Source organism: Odocoileus virginianus, chromosome 27 (genome assembly GCF_023699985.2).
Source record: "Odocoileus virginianus isolate 20LAN1187 ecotype Illinois chromosome 27, Ovbor_1.2, whole genome shotgun sequence".
NCBI lineage: Eukaryota > Metazoa > Chordata > Mammalia > Artiodactyla > Cervidae > Odocoileus > Odocoileus virginianus.
The window spans coordinates 35,896,439-35,912,166 of NC_069700.1; the positions used below are offsets into that span (position 1 = coordinate 35,896,439).

The window sequence follows — 15,728 nt, forward strand, 5'->3', positions numbered from 1 at the left end:
ATTCGAAGAACTGACTTATTGGGAAAGACCCTGATGCTGGGAAAGACTGAAGGCAGGAGGAGAAAGGGACGACAGAGGATGAGATTGCTAGATGGCGACATTTGACTTCAACTCTGATGGGTGGATGGACATGAATTTGAGCAAGCTCAGGAGTTGGTGATGGACAGGGAAGCCGGGCATGCTGCAGTCCATTAGGTCGCAAAGAGTTAGACACAGCTGAGCAACTGAACTGAACTGTTTTTCCATGTCTGGTTCTATCTGTTGCTTCTTGACCTGCATACAGGTTTTTCAGGAAGCAGGTAAGGTGGTCTGATATTCCCACCTCTTTAAGAATTTTCCGGTCTTTGAAGGAAAAGGGATTATTTGTAAAGAAGTTGGTAGATTTCTGCCCAAAGGCTCTTGATCCAAGAGGAAGACTGAGAGCGTTTCCGTTAATCTAAGATCTTGGGGGACGAATCTGGATCTGGGCAACACTGGGTGCCAAGGCCCTGCGTGTTGCTAGGCAACTGAGAAAAGCCGCCCAGCCTAGTTCTGGTCTTTCCTGTCTGCGACCCACTTCGGGTCTCTGGCCGCTTTGACTCCAGTGTTGTGGGGGAGGATCTGGCCAGAGGGGTCTGCGAGCCAGAGGCTCAGGGCCCAGAGGTAGGTGGGGCAGTTAGGAGTTCCAGGACTTCCTGGTCCCACTGAAGGGCTGCCTCCTGCGTGGCCATGAAGAAGGTTTTCACCTCACGGAGAAGGAAGGATGAGCCCCGCGGTTCCTGCTCACCCTTGCTTGTAGGCAGATGGGCCAGTATTGGTCTCCTCGCCCCATCAGGCTGCACCCTTCGAGATAAGAATTTAAAGACACTTCACAGAGCTGCCTCAGTCGGGGATTTAGAGAAGGTGAAGGAGTATCTTCAGCTCAAGGAGCATGATGTGAACACGCGGGACAGAGATCTCAGAACACCTTTGCACCTGGCCTGTGCTAATGGATATTCAAATACTGTCTCTCTTTTAACTGAGAAACAGTGCAAAGTAAATGTCTGGGATGGTGAAAACAGGTCTCCATTGACTAAGGATGGGTATACTCCACTTCTACTTGCCATTGCTGAAAATACTGCAGAAATGGTAGAATTTCTTTTGAAGAGTGAGGCAGATGTGAATGCTTCAGATAAGAATCAAAGAACAGCCCTTATGATTGCTCTCAGTGATGAACCAAGTTTAGTCAATATTCTTCTTCAGCAAGAAGTGGACCTATCTTGCCAAGATATTTATGGATTCACAGCTGAGGAATATGCATCTTTCAATGGTTTTACTATATATCATCAATTAATTGCTAACAATGAAAAGGAAAAAAAAGTTAAACAGATATCTAACTCTACAAACACAACTTTGGACACGATATTCGATACAGAAGAACTGGAGGAAGGAAATCAACCCTGAATATTCATTGAAAGGACTGATGCTGAAGCTAAAGCTCCAACACTTTGGCCAGGTGATGCAAAGAGCCAACTCACTGGAGGAGACCTTGATGCTGGCAAAGACTGAAAGCAAAACGAGAAGGCAGCAGCAGAGGATGAAATGGTTAGATAGCACGATCAACACAGTGGACATGAATCTGAGCAAGCACCGGGAGGTAGTGAAGGACAGGGGAGCCTGGTGTGCTGCAGTCCATGGGTTCCCAAAGAGTCCAACAAGACAGTGACTGAACAACAATAAAGATAGTTTTATAAAAAAAAAAAAAAAAGAAGAATTTCCCAGTTTGTTGTGAGCCACAGCCAAAAGCTTTAGTGTAATCAATCAGTGAAGCAGATGTTTTTCTGGAATCCTCTTGCTTTTTCTATGATCCAACGGATGTTGGCAATTAGATGTCTGGTTCCTCCGCCTTTTCTAGATCCAGCATGTATATCTGAAAGTACGTGGTTCACGTACTGGCTTGAAGTAGGTTCAGCCTAGCTTGAAGGATTTTGAGCATTACCTTGCTAGCCTGTGAAAGGAGCACAACTGCACGGGTAGTTTGAACATCCTCAGACCTGACCCAGAGGAAAGACTTAAATGGAGAAAATGTGGACACAGAGAAAGGAAGTTATTTGATTGGCTATAGGTTAGCCCAGTTGGCTGTGTGTGACTGTCTTCCAGTGTTTCTTTTTTTTTGGCAGGTGGGGGGAGCAGGTTTGGGCCTGCCCATGCAGCATTCAGGACCTTAGTTCACCCAACTCGGTGGGACCTGTAGTGCAAAGTGCAGATTCTTAACCACTCCGGGCAAGTCCCTCCTCTAGCTTCTTGATTACCTGATCTTGAGGTATTCATAGGTTTAGATTTTGGCTTCAGTAGACTGCCAGGGCATCAGAGCCACCTCAGTCTAATGTTCTCCTTGTTTAATTAACACAACTCATAAATGATTAGTATGGAGTTTCCCTGGTGGCTCAGTGGTAAAGAATCCCTCTGCCAATGCAGGGGACACGTTCTGGGTTCAATCCCTAATCGGGAAAACATCCCACATGTTGGGGAGCAATTAAGCCCACGTGCCACAACTACTGAGCCTGTGCTCTAGAGCTGACCGAGCAGAAACTACTGAGCTCAAGTGCTACAACTACTGAAGCCCATGCGCACCTACAGGCCTTGCTCGGCAAGAAGAGAAGCCACTGCAATGAGAAGTCCGTGCATAGGCGACTAGGGAGTCGCCCCCGCTTGCCCCAACTAGGAAAAAATGCCCACACAGCCACAAAGAACCAGAACAGCCATAAATAAAATTATTTTAAAAACAAAGCTGTGAGTGATTTAAAAATATAAATAATTAGTTCGGACTCCGATCTAGTTTCTCTTTCTTTTTCTTGACAGGTAATGTGGTTTCCTGTGGCGGCAGCAAACGATAATATGAGTTGATCCTAAGCAAAACTGTGACATCCGTTGGTTGTACCATTTTGGGGTCAACAAGGTCTTCCCAAGGAAATTTGTTTTCTTATCAAGGTCAACGTGGAGTTTAGCTAAGAGACCCTAGTGACTCCAGATATGAGGTCTATTACCTCTTGATCTGTTCCCTCCCTCCGCACTCCGCCTACCAACCACCATTTGGCGGGGGGGGGGGGGGGTTGGGCAGGTCTCCATATGGACTATGATTTCCCTCACGAAGCTTCAGGCCAGTGCCTGGGGAACAGAGTCAAGAAAAAGCCTTCAATCCTTGTCCCAATGTCCTCGTTGACATTTCCCACCAGCAATTCTCAGACCAGGCCCCCTCAAGCACAGCTCACCCTTCCTTATTATTGCCTCAATAGTTAAGTCCCTATCGTTAACCGTCCCTCCGCTGGCCAACCACTGCCTTTCTTTTTTTATAAACCTCCGCTTGGGCACCCGCAGTCCAGTTATAACCGTACTGGAAGTCCCAAAGACAGCGTGCCCAGGTGTCGGCGCAGCAAGCTCAGCGGCCCCGGACATGGAGAAAAACTACGCCTGCGCAGACTGGAGCCGCCTCAGCTTCTGCGGCCCCCTGTCCCGCCCCTGCCTCCTGCACCCCCGCGCCCCGCCCCGCCGCCCGACCGCGCCTAGGTTAGATCATTCCTCCCCTCCCCCCAGCTCCACCCAGTGTTGAGGTTGTTGAGTGACCCCGGCTCACAGTAGGTACTAGGTCCTGGGCTGTAGGGGCCTAATGCCTTGAACCTTAATCTTAGAGACCTAGAATGACTTGGGCAGCTGCAGCTAGCAGGTCTCGGTTGGGCCTTCAGTTTCCGAAACACAAGTTAAAAAGCTGGACATGGGTGTGTGCGTCCTCAGTGGCTCAGTGGTGTCTGACTCTTTGCAACTCTGTGGATTATAGGCAGCCTCCTCTGTTCCGGCTCCAGGCAAGAATACTGGAGTGGGTTGCCATTTCCTCCTCCAGGGTATCGTCCGGACCCAGGGATCCAATGGTGTCTCCTGCATTGGCAGGCGGATTCTTTTATCACTGAACCATCTGGGAAGCCCAAAAGCTGGACAGAGTTTAGGAATTATTTATTTCAGATCATTCACATTGCATTGATCATTCAAAGACTCAGAGGCCTTCCTCTCCTTTTTTCCTCTTGGTTGGGGGAATTAGGGTCAAGCTGGGCAGGTGCAGGACTTGCCGGCATCACTTCCCTTAATCCTGGCAAGGCTGACTAAGGGCTTCCATCCCAGCCACCTCGCTCAAGCCAGCGGTCAGACTGTGGGTTAGAATGGCCGAGGAGGAGGGCGATGTGGATGAGGAGGATGTGTTCCTGGCATTTGCCGGACATCCCACTCCTCCCAGGGGTCCCCTGCGGCGGGCCATGGACAAAGCCTTCTTTATCTTCCTGGTCCTCATCGTGACACTACTGATGCTGGAGGCTGTTTGTAAGCTTCTATGGCTGCTACCTTGGGCAAAGTTTGAGGACTGGCTCCTGAGAACACCTGAGAAGGAGGAGGAGCTGGAATTGTGACCACCTTTCCTATAAACGTACTCTTGCCCTGCCACAGAGGTGAGAGGGGATACAGGGTGGAGGGGAATGGCACTGTTGGGGGCTTTGGAGCGGCACTTGGATAGCTGAGAGCAACTGTCTTAAAATTTCTGCACCTATACTTCAGGAAATAATTTCGAAAAAGTTTGTACTTCTCAAGCACTTCTAAGTAAGCATATAAACTTTATCATCATAAATTAACATTGTTCCAACGATGTAATTCCTGGGATATGCAAAATATTCACTTTTTAAAATAAATCAGTCTTTTCTGTGTCCAGGAGAATTGAAATATCAGAGTGATGATATCCACTAGCCCTCATTAAAAAATATAATTGGGAATCTTTCCTTTTCTTAATCCATCATTCTCTATTCTCCTAGAACTCCTATTACCATTTGACTTCCCCAAAATTTTATGCTTTTATACTTGAAAGTCTTTTATTGACCAGTTTATCAGACTTAAAAAATTTTTTTTCTTTGGTTGCACCCACGGGGGAATCTTAGTTCCTCTACCAGGGATCTAAGGCAGGCCTCCTGCAATGGAAGCACAGAGTCTTAACCACTGGATGACCAGGGAAGTCCCCTATCACACTTTCTTACATATATATATTATAATTGAGATGAAAAATATTTTTTTCTTGTGACCATAAAACTCTAGGTTTTTAGAAATATTTCTTCTGGGTTATCATTACAATTATTATGAGAGCAGAAGTGATTAAATAACATAAAGATTGTACACATTTTCATAACTGTTAATATTAAAAAAAGTGAAGTAGCTGTCATGTCAGACTCTTTGCGACCTCATGGACTGTAGCCTACCAGGCTCCTCCATCCATGGGATTTTCCAGGCAAGAATATTAATATTCTTTTAATAATAATAATTAATATTAAAAGTACATTTAAAATGAGATAGACAAGATGGTGTTTATGGTACCTTAAAAGAAATAGGCTACATGTCTTTTTTTAAAAAATTAGATGATAATTACAATACTGTTACATGTCTCTTTATTTAAGACAAGGTAAGGGAAATCCCTGGTAGCTCAGAGGTTAAAGCGTCTGCCTCCAATGCCGGAGACCCGGGTTCGACCCCGGGGTTCGATCTCTGGGTCCGGAAGATTCCCTGGAGAAGGAAATGGCAACCCACTCCAATATTCTTAAGTGGAGAATCCCATGGACTGAGGACCCTGGTAGGCTAGAGTCCATGGGGTCCCAAAGAGTTGGACACGACTGAGCGACTTCACTTTCTAAGGGAAATCCCTGATGGTCCATCAGTTAGGACTTGGTGCTTTCATTGCTGGCGCTGGGAGCCAGTTCCACCCCTGGTTGGGGAACTAAGATCCTTGCAAGATTCAGGGCGTGGCCCAAAACAAACAAAAAACAACCAAGGTAAAACAAGATAAAATTATCCCTAGGAGATTTCATGGCTAAGAACTATACCTTTTTTTTTTTCTTTTTAAATAGAGAGGGAGAAAGTCTATTGTAAAAGAGTAGAGGAAGAAGCTCTAGTGCAGGCATTTATTCAGAAAACAAATTTTGGGAAAACTGAGAATCTGGAAATTAATCCTTAACATGTCTCGAATCCGAGTACCCTTAGGCGAGTCTTCATGTCCCCCAATTTGAAGACTACAGGCTTAGACGACTGGAGAGAAGTGGTGTGGGATTCTTTAATGGGAGTGAGGGTTTGAGGTTCTGGAACTCTGAGGGCTTGGGGATGTAAGAGGCTGTGGTCCTAGAAAGTGGCAAGATGCTCACCCTCTGTGGAATTCTCAAGGATGCGGGAAACTCAGCGACTGGAATCATGTTAACCTTTCCGGTTTCCTCCGAAGCTCACCTTTGGGCCTAGCTTTGCCTCTTCGAGCCCCTCCAATGTCCCTAAAATTGGTTTAGGGTGAGGATGTGGGCGAGGCAGGCGCCAATGTTGGTTTCTTCTCTCTTTCTTCATCAGCTCTCCCAGAGGAAGAGGAGGAGACGAGACTCAAGGTATTTTACGAGCCTTGTTTCTTCTCACAGCTCTTACAGATTCTGCTCAGAGCTGCCTCCCCACATCTCCTGTCCTCAGGCCCTAGAGCTCCTGGACAAAGCACAGCCTCCTTGTCATCAGCGCCTGCGCCTCGGGAACCCCCTCCAGAAAACGCCGGAGAACCAACTAGGTCCCACCTATTTGGTTGGTCGGTCATTAGTTCTGTGGTGGAGCCTGAAAAGCACACCAACAATCGCAATAATAATAACAACACATTTGTATAGCGTGTTGTGCTCGTTTGTATGCATGTGTTATGACTTCATGATTGGGAGATGTAGGCACCTGGATGTAGAAGTAGCTTCTGGGCAGCTGCAAGGGAGCGCGCAGACCAGAAAGGAATGACAGGTACAGTCGATTGAGCCGCGGAAACTGGGACCTTGCAGGTAGGAAAGTAGCGCCACAAGGCTTGTCAAAAGCCCAGCGGATAGAAAAGGTTTTATTTCCCTTTTAAGAGACTCTTGCCTTTCCTTGCATCCCTGTTCAGCCTTGGAGGGCCCCATTCCTCGCCCCCAGCTGTTCTGTTACTCCCCCCACCCCACCTCCCCAACGTAGAAAGGTGGATCAGTCCTCCCCGCACGCGACTAGCCGGTGGTTGGGCCGGGATGCGGGAAGTTTCTGATTGGCTGAGTCGCGGAAGCACCGGGTGAAAAGAGCTCCACAGACGGCGCGCCCCAGTCCCGGCGTAGCCAGAGTCCGTACGGCAAAATGGCGGCCCCCAGTTATTTAGGGCGCCCAGAGGCGACAAATCCGCCCCCTGCAGGTCAGGGTGAAAGGAGCCGCAGACTATGTAGGCGGCACCGGAGGCTCTAGGTGGGGCGGTCCTACCTTCCTTCCTGCCTCACGGGGACACTGGATTCCGTGCGACAACATGGCCGCGCCCAGGGCGTGTGGGCGGAGACTCCGCGGCTTCCGGTACGGAGTAGGGCCCGCGGTGGGAGGGGGAAGGAAGACGGAGGGAACCATGCGAGGTTCTGAGATCAGCGGAGAGGGTCGCCTCGAGAGACCGTTTCTGAGGTGGGGGCCGGACGGTGTGGGGAGCGAAGGCGGGGGCAGGAATGTCGAGGGAGAGGTACTGGGGAGTCCCGGGCGCTGAGTCTGAGGGGCAAGCTGTGTGATCTTCCTTCCTATCCCTGAAGGGGAGTGGGGCGGCCAGGGGTTGAACTGGGGGAGGGGGACTTGGCGGGAAGCTCATTTAGGGGAAGGACTGGACTCAGGGCTGGAATCTGAGAGGAGTCGGGAGAGCCCAGCGTGGAGCTCACGATCGGTTACAGGTCACTGAGAGAGAATGGGGAAAATTAGGGTGGGGTGAGAAGGAGGGGACTTGAGGTGAAATACCTTCAACCTAACGCTTCGGTTTGAGGAGACCCATCAGAGGGTGGAATATAGAGATAATTTAAGTAGGAGAAAAGGGAATGGGTTGTTGGGAGGGAACCTCCTGCTCAGAGGGTCTCGGAGTTGGGGTTATCTTTCGGAATGGGGTGAGGGTATAGATGTGATATGTGTGAGAGAGAGCGAACAGGGAGAACGGTGGTGCCAGCGGGGCTGTTGTATCTGTTCGAGGGGATGTCAAGGAAATCTGGAGTGCAGCGTGAGAGGTCGTCCAGGGGTTGAGAGGAAGAATCAACTTGCCAACTCTGAGAAATAGTGGGAAAAACGATACTGAAAAAGACCGGATATAGGCGGGGGGGTGGAGCTGGGGGTGGGACTTCAGGTTTTCAGAAGGTTTGGAACTCCCACAGTAAAGGGCCGGAAAAACATATAGTACTAATGCTTGCTGAAGCTAGGCAATGAGGACACTGTTGGGCATGGCTGGGTGCTTTTGAAACCCAGAAGACTGGAAAACGTGTGAGATGAAGGGATGGGGTGATGCTGGAGGGGCTCTTGTCTGAGGCCCCATCCCCTTCCAGCAGGAATTACGAAATCCCCAACACTTCCTCCCTCCGGGGTATTTGATCCCCTATGGCCACCGCTAACAGCATCATCGTGCTGGATGATGATGATGAAGATGAAGCAGCTGCTCAGCCAGGGCCCTCCCACCCACCCCCTAATCCGGCCTCACCCAGGGCAGAAGCCCCTGGCTCCTCTCAGCCCCATGGGGCTGGAGGAAGCAGTAGTTCGGGCGGCAAGAAATGCTACAAGTCGGAGAATGAGAAGCTGTTTGAAGAGGTGAGCTTTAGGGGAGAAGACTGTCGTGCTCCAGGGAGGGGGATGGCTGACTGGCTCTCCTGTCCTTTCTCCCCCACTAACCCCACCTCACCTTTCTCTCAACCCTATCCTTTATCTTTTTCCCCTCCCTTTTCCCCCGTGAACCTTCCAGTTCCTTGAACTGTGTAAGACGCAGACGGCGGACCACCCTGAGGTGGTCCCGTTCCTCTATAACCGGCAGCAGCGGGCCCACCCTCTGTTTTTGGCCTCGGCGGAGTTCTGCAACATCCTCTCTCGGGTCCTCGCTCGGGCCCGGAACCGGCCAGCTAAGCTCTATGTCTACATTAATGAGCTCTGCACGGTTCTCAAGGCCCACTCAGCCAAGAAGAAGCTGAACCTGGCCCCTGCTGCCACCACCTCTAGTGAACCCTCTGGGAATAACCCTCCCACAGACCCCTCCTCGGACCCAAATGCTGAGACCACTGCCTCTGAGGCCCCAAGGACCCGTGGTTCACGGCGGCAGATCCAGCGCTTGGAGCAGCTGCTGGCACTGTATGTGGCAGAGATCCGGCGGCTGCAAGAAAAGGAGTTGGATCTCTCAGAATTGGATGACCCAGACTCCACTTACCTGCAGGAAGCAAGGTTGAAGCGTAAGCTGATCCGTCTCTTTGGGCGGCTGTGTGAGCTGAAAGACTGCTCTTCACTGACAGGCCGAGTCATAGAGCAGCGCATCCCTTACCGTGGTACCCGCTACCCAGAGGTCAACAGGCGCATTGAGCGGCTCATCAACAAGCCAGGGCCTGATACCTTCCCTGACTATGGAGATGTACTGCGGGCCGTAGAGAAGGCAGCTGCTCGGCACAGCCTTGGCCTCCCCCGACAGCAGCTCCAGCTCATGGCTCAGGATGCCTTCCGAGATGTGGGCATCAGGTTACAGGAGCGTCGCCACCTGGATCTCATCTACAACTTTGGCTGTCACCTCACAGATGACTATAGGCCAGGTAGGCATTAGTGAGATGCTCCTTGGTAACCTTCGTTTGTCAGGTGTGTGTGGTGAGCGGGCATCTCTTTAGTTCCTTCTTCTAGAGTTCTGGGTGACTACACTGACTTTATATATTCCCACACAGGCATTGATCCCGCACTGTCAGATCCTGTCCTGGCCCGACGCCTGCGGGAGAACCGGAGCTTGGCTATGAGCCGGCTGGATGAGGTCATCTCCAAGTACGCAATGATGCAAGACAAGAGTGAGGAGAGCGAGAGACAGAAGAGAAGAGCCCGGCTCCCCCAGGCCACCTCTTCCCATTCTGAAGATACCCCCAAATCCTCATTGGATTCTGGTGAGGTATGAAAGGAGAGACCTTGTCCTTCCCCTGCACTGGCCAGGAGGGAGTCTGGGGTGACTGATCGTGGTGTGTGCAGCAGGAATGCAAGAAGCATTCCTTTGAGAATGGGGCAACAGATTCCTTCAGGAAACTCCTTTGTCCTCTGCAGGGCCCTAGTGGGATGGCATCCCAGGAGTGTCCTACCACTTCCAAGGCTGAGATCGATGATGAAGAAGATGAGGAAAGTGAAGAGGAGGAGGAGGAAGAGGAAGAGGAAGAGGAGGAAGATGAGGAGGAAGAAGATGAGGCCACAGATTCCGAAGAAGAGGAGGATCTGGAACAGATGAAGGAAGGTCAGGGGGACGATGAAGAGGAGGAGGAGGAGGAGGAGGAGGAGGAGGAGGAAGCAGGTATGTCAAGGAAACAGTCTTCTCATGTGTCAGCTCTCTCTGCTCTGTTGGGCATGAGCCCCCTCTTTGAGATCCTTTCCTTCTTCCTCTTACTCTCAGTGTCCTCTCGGCAGTTTTCTTTCCCCCAGTTCTTTTGCTGCCAGTCTGCTCTTTTCCTTTTTTCCAGGGAAGGATGGAGATAAGAGCCCCATGTCCCCACTAGCGATCTCCACTGAAAAGAACCTGGAACCTCATAAAGGGAACAGCGGGTCTTCAGAGGAGCAGCAAAACAAAAGACTCACAGAGTCACCATCTTTACTGGCAGAAGAGCCCCCGGCCCCCTCTAATGTAGTTGCTGAAAGCAGGGAAGAGCACCTCGAGGAGTTGCCCCTGGAGGAAGAGAGCCCTATGTCACAGCTCTTCGAGCTAGAGATTGAAGCCTTGCCCCTGGATACGACCCCTTCCCCTGAGGAGAGGGACATTTCCTCTTCCAAGAAATCAGAGGACCTCCTCACCACTGTGTTGGAGAATGGGGCCGCCATGGTCACCTCCACTTCCTTCAATGGAGGCATCTCTCCTCACACCTGGGGGGATTCCAGTCCCCCCCGCAAGAAATCTCGGAAGGAGAAGCAAACAGAAGCTGGGCCGTTAGGAAAGAGGTAACAGCAACAGGAGAAAGAGGGAAGCCATGGAGGGACTGAAGGGGCTTTCTGAGAGAAATATTGTAGAAAGGAGTCTGGGGAAAAACTGCACGCTCCCCCTCCAGCCTCAGGCTCCACATACCCCTCCTCCCATGTGTGTTTCTGTCTTTAGCCATGTGGAAATGCCAAGGGCAGTGCAGAAGAAGAATGAGCAGAAGACACATACCCTGCCCAGCCCGCCTTCCCCCTTGGCTTCTATGGCTCCAGTTGCTGATTCCTCCACAAGGGTGGACTCTCCTAGCCATGGCTTGGTGACCAGCTCCCTCTGTAGCCCATTTCCAACCCGGGTGTCCCACACTCCCCAGTCACAGCCCTCCAGGCCTGGTACTTATAAGGTAAGAGGGGGTGGCTGTGTTTCCTAACTTCATTGTCTTTCCTTATTCATTTGGGGTTCTCTGTCTGAATGTTGCACTCATTACCTCCTCCCTCTTTTTTCCCACCCTAAGTTTTGATCTCTGATAAAGTCCTTCCCTTGCTTCTCCTCCACTATGTTCCAGACCTTTCTGACTCTTTGTCTCTTACTCCCCTGCAGATGAGTGTTGCCACACAGTGTGATCCCGAGGAGATCATCGTGCTCTCAGACTCTGATTAACCACCTCCCCCTCCCCCCTGCCCCCAAAATGTTTGGGATGGTACTTGGAGGATGGTAGGAAGCACATGACTGAGGAAGGGATGGACTGAGCTAATCGCCTTTTGGTGGTTTCTTTTTAAAAACAACAACAAAGCTTAAGTTTTACACAGAAACATTAATAAACAATAAAGTTCTTTTCTTATTGTATCCCTGTCTTTTCCTTGTCCCGCCTTCATCAGCTGGTGATTGGCACCAGCTGTTCGCTGGCTCAGGGTTAGCCGTTCCCCCGGGACAGCCCTGGATCTGCCCTGTCCAGCTGCCTTTACGCCTCTGTTGGAGTTTTTCTCATCCTCAGGCCTCCTTGCCCTCTGCAAGGCACTAAAAGGTGCTTCTGCCTCCTTAATGTGCTTTTCTTTCCCACTCGAGCGGCAGCAATAAAAAAGCCAATCAGGGGCCGACTCAAGGTTATCTAGCCAATCCAGGACCAGAGGTGGGGGGCGGGGCTTCAGGAGGACTGTCAGAAGCTGGGCGACCGGGGCGGTTAGACAGCGTAAACGCGCTAATGGCCACAGTTCAGGGGCGGAGCCCAAGCAGCGGAGGCCTAGACCCATCGCCAATAGGAAGAGGCAGGCTTACCAAATTAAAGGGGAATGAGAGCTTCGGCAGACCCGAGTCCTGAGTCTTTAGCGGCGTACGAGACGTGGAACCTTTAAGGTGGAATGAAGCAGCCGTTCTTTAAAGGAGAAGTGGCCGAGTCGGCCGAGTATTGCCCAGCGGCTCGGGCGGGGTGCTCGCCTGTGCCTTTAAAGCCTGAGGGGCGGGAGGCGGAGCGGAGGCGGAGGGCGGAGGGAGTCGGCGCAAGATGGCGGCGGGAGGGGCCCAGGCTGCGGCTCTGGCCGCCGAGTGAGGGGCGGGGGGGCCCGGGGGCGCGCGGCCCGGTAAGCGGGGACGCGCGGGGTTGGGGGGCGCCTTCCGGGTGGGAGAGGAGGTCGAAGTACCGCTTGGGGCGGAGCAGAGGGGGGCGGGGTCCTATGTGGGCGGGGGTACTCAGGGGCGGAGCCAAAAGGCCACGGGGCGGGTCTTGAGATGGGCGATTAGGGATAACTGGGGGCAAGGGGCGTGGCCAGCCAGGGGCATGGCCTAAAGGGAAATGGTTTTCGATGCCAGAACAGACCTGCCCCCCCCACCCAAGAAAAGTGTACAAAACCCCAGTAAGGTAAATTTTATTAAGTCGGGCTCTCAGGGCAAGTGGGAATTTCTGAGGGGAGTCACCCCAGTCCCCAGGAGTACCTTATTTCTCTAACCTCCAAAGAAAGAGCACTGGATTTGGAGTTAGGACTCCTGCGTTTGTGGGTGCTGCCACTTAATGGTGTGACCTTGAATCTTTCTGAGCCTCAGTTTTCTCATCTGTCAAATGGGGTTGAGAGGAGTGCCTACCTTATAGTGTCCTTGTAGGGGGTTACCCAGATAATAAATGTGAATGTGTTTTTAAACTGTAAAGGGCTGTGTCATTATGAGATGTTATCATTCGTCTCTCTTTTTCTTTCCAGAGACCCCCCCGGCCGCCCTCCTCCTTCCCTTGTTCCTGTGGCTGGGGGGGTATCCCTTCCCTCCACACCATGGAGCCATCTCCTCTGTCTCCCAGCGGGGCAGCACTTCCCCTGCCTCTATCACTGGCCCCGCCACCACTGCCCCTGCCTGCAGCGGCGGTGGTGCATGTGTCCTTCCCAGAGGTGACCAGTGCCCTCCTGGAGTCTCTCAATCAGCAGCGGCTGCAGGGCCAGCTCTGTGATGTGTCCATCCGGGTGCAGGGACGGGAGTTCCGGGCTCATCGTGCTGTCCTGGCTGCCTCTTCCCCTTACTTCCACGACCAGGTCCTACTCAAGGGCATGACCTCCATCTCGCTGCCCAGCGTCATGGACCCAGGAGCCTTTGAGACTGTTTTGGCTTCAGCTTACACTGGCCGCCTCAGCATGGCCGCTGCTGACATTGTTAACTTCCTCACAGTGGGGTCCGTGCTCCAAATGTGGCACATCGTGGATAAGTGCACTGAACTCCTCCGAGAAGGCCGGGCCTCAGCCACCACCACCACCGTCACCACTGCTGCAGCCACATCGGTCACTGTCCCTGGTGCTGGGGTCCCCTCAGGGAGTGGGGGCACGGTGGCCCCTGCCACTGTGAGCTCTGTGCGCTCCCATGCCTCCAGCCGGGCCAGTGAGAATCAGTCCCCCAGCAGCAGCAACTACTTCAGCCCCCGGGAGTCCACTGATTTCTCATCTTCCTCCCAGGAGGCCTTTGCAGCTTCTGCAGTGGGCAGTGGGGAGCGCCGCGCGGGCGGCCCTGTATTCCCCGCCCCTGTGGTTGGCAGTGGGGGTGCTACCTCTGGCAAACTGCTGCTGGAGGCAGATGAGCTGTGTGATGACGGTGGGGATGGGAGGGGTGCAGTGGTCCCTGGGGCTGGGCTCCGCCGGACCACCTATGCACCCCCCAGCATTGTGCCACAGAAACACTGGGTATATGTGAAGCGGGGTGGAAACTGCCCAGCATCGGCACCCCTGGCTCCTCAAGACCCAGACCTGGAAGAGGATGAGGAGGAGGAAGACTTGGTGTTGACCTGTGAGGATGATGAAGATGAAGAGCTGGGGGGTGGCTCCAGGGTTCCAGCAGGGGGAGGACCTGAGGCTACCCTTAGCATAAGTGATGTCCGGACCCTGTCTGAGCCTCCGGACAAGGGAGAGGAGCAGGTCAATTTCTGTGAGTCCTCCAATGACTTTAGTCCCTATGAAGGTGGGGGTCCTGGGGCAGGGCTTGATGATTCAGGGGGACCAACCCCTTCATCCTATGCTCCTGCCCACCCTCCAAGGCCCCTGCTCCCAGTGGACATGCAGGGCAACCAGATCCTAGTCTTCCCATCCTCTTCATCATCCTCCTCCTCACAGCCACCAGGGAACCAAGCTGAACATGGGGCGGTGACCCTGGGGAGCACATCGGCAGGGGCCCTGGGAGGGCCAGGTGGTACCGGCGGGACCCCTGGAGGGACAGGCAGTGGGGATGGAAATAAGATCTTTCTGTGCCACTGCGGGAAAGCCTTCTCCCACAAGAGCATGCGAGATCGTCATGTGAACATGCACCTCAACCTGCGGCCCTTTGACTGCCCCGTGTGCAACAAAAAGTTCAAGATGAAGCATCACCTGACGGAGCACATGAAGACGCACACGGGTCTTAAGCCCTACGAGTGCAGTGTCTGTGCTAAGAAGTTCATGTGGCGAGACAGCTTCATGCGCCACCGGGGACACTGTGAGCGACGGCACCACTTAGGCGGAGGGGGCGGGGCTGGACCGGGCCCCGGGGGCGGGCCCAGCGGACCGGCCTTGCAGCCCAAGAGAGAGTCCCCCGCAGGCGGCGGGGGCAGCGGCGACGAGGCGAGTGGGGCCACGCCCCCGTCCAGCCGATGCGTCTGGTCCCCGCTAAGTGTCCACAAGGTGGAAATGGGCTTCAGTGGGGGCGGCGGAGCAAACTGAAGGGGCGGCCCACTGGGGTAGCTTTCCGGGAAGAGAGATTAGGGATCACGACTCTCGGGCGCTGTGGACCCTAGGTGATGTCCCAACACACTGTCTTCCTGTCTCTATGGACTTGTATATATATCCTGGAGGGGGAACCGCGTCGCACCATGGGCTACCCCATTCCACTCCTCAGCCCCTCCTCCCCAAAGTATCCCTGTAACTCAGCCCTTCCTTCCCTGCAGATGGGTGCACAGAAGCCCCAGCTCCCGAGTAGGGCGCGTGTGGGGTGGGGGTGGGGGTGGGGGTGAGGGGGCTTGTTGAGCATCCAGGAGTCACTGGGTCAAGGGTCAGGTGGTTGTAGTCTGTACCTGAAGTCTGTGTTTGTGTAGTTGTGGGGACCAGGCCTTAGAGCCCCGCCCTTGTCCTAGAATCTAGCCTGCCCCCCAAAACGGATGTGCCCTTTATTTCTACCCTAATCTCTCCTCCCCCACTTTGGAGGTCCCCCAACTCAATTCTCACTGGGGAGGGGGGGAATGGAGACAAGGAGGGACTAAGTCGTAGGAGTACAGGTTTTTATTTTAAATCTTATTTTTTCTAAACAGTGATTAAAATATTTATTGGTCATTTCATTTGGCTTCCCGACAACCCCG

General features: G+C 52.8%; 4 protein-coding genes across 8 annotated transcripts; all 4 read left to right on the top strand.

Annotated features, from left to right (window-relative positions):
• Window positions 1-606: 606 nt before the first annotated feature.
• Window positions 607-1,398, top strand: LOC110130128 (ankyrin repeat domain-containing protein 7-like). The gene is given in 3 exon segments (XM_070456944.1): window positions 607-754; window positions 815-1,251; window positions 1,253-1,398. Coding segments are annotated over 3 exon segments (543 nt in total). The 5' UTR covers window positions 607-708; the 3' UTR covers window positions 1,313-1,398.
• A 2,034-nt stretch (window positions 1,399-3,432) lies between these two features.
• Window positions 3,433-6,684, top strand: SMIM40 (small integral membrane protein 40). The gene is made up of 2 exons (XM_070456634.1): window positions 3,433-4,451; window positions 6,373-6,684. The coding sequence occupies exon 1, from the start codon at window positions 4,170-4,172 to the stop codon at window positions 4,410-4,412; it is 243 nt and encodes an 80-aa protein (XP_070312735.1). The 5' UTR covers window positions 3,433-4,169; the 3' UTR covers window positions 4,413-4,451; window positions 6,373-6,684.
• A 588-nt stretch (window positions 6,685-7,272) lies between these two features.
• DAXX (death domain associated protein) lies at window positions 7,273-11,782 on the top strand. Of its 4 annotated transcripts, none has more exons than XM_020881870.2 (8): window positions 7,273-7,359; window positions 8,355-8,613; window positions 8,765-9,593; window positions 9,720-9,934; window positions 10,084-10,324; window positions 10,491-10,962; window positions 11,117-11,339; window positions 11,537-11,782. In XM_020881870.2, exons 2-8 carry the CDS (start codon window positions 8,407-8,409, stop codon window positions 11,594-11,596), a joined length of 2,247 nt encoding a protein of 748 aa, XP_020737529.2. In that variant the 5' UTR covers window positions 7,273-7,359; window positions 8,355-8,406; the 3' UTR covers window positions 11,597-11,782. The 4 variants fall into 4 exon arrangements, with proteins under 4 accessions (XP_020737529.2, XP_020737528.2, XP_020737527.2 ...); XM_020881869.2 differs by lacking the exon at window positions 7,273-7,359 and adding an exon at window positions 7,371-7,461 and having other exon boundaries at window positions 8,358-8,613; XM_020881868.2 differs by lacking the exon at window positions 7,273-7,359 and adding an exon at window positions 7,372-7,461.
• Window positions 11,783-12,405: 623 nt separating this feature from the next.
• ZBTB22 (zinc finger and BTB domain containing 22) lies at window positions 12,406-15,707 on the top strand. 2 transcript variants are annotated; one of them, XM_070456627.1, is made up of 3 exons: window positions 12,406-12,513; window positions 13,126-15,057; window positions 15,681-15,707. In XM_070456627.1, exons 2-3 carry the CDS (start codon window positions 13,195-13,197, stop codon window positions 15,681-15,683), a joined length of 1,866 nt encoding a protein of 621 aa, XP_070312728.1. In that variant the 5' UTR covers window positions 12,406-12,513; window positions 13,126-13,194; the 3' UTR covers window positions 15,684-15,707. The 2 variants fall into 2 exon arrangements, with proteins under 2 accessions (XP_070312728.1, XP_070312727.1); XM_070456626.1 differs by having other exon boundaries at window positions 12,407-12,513; window positions 13,126-15,707.
• Window positions 15,708-15,728: the final 21 nt, after the last annotated feature.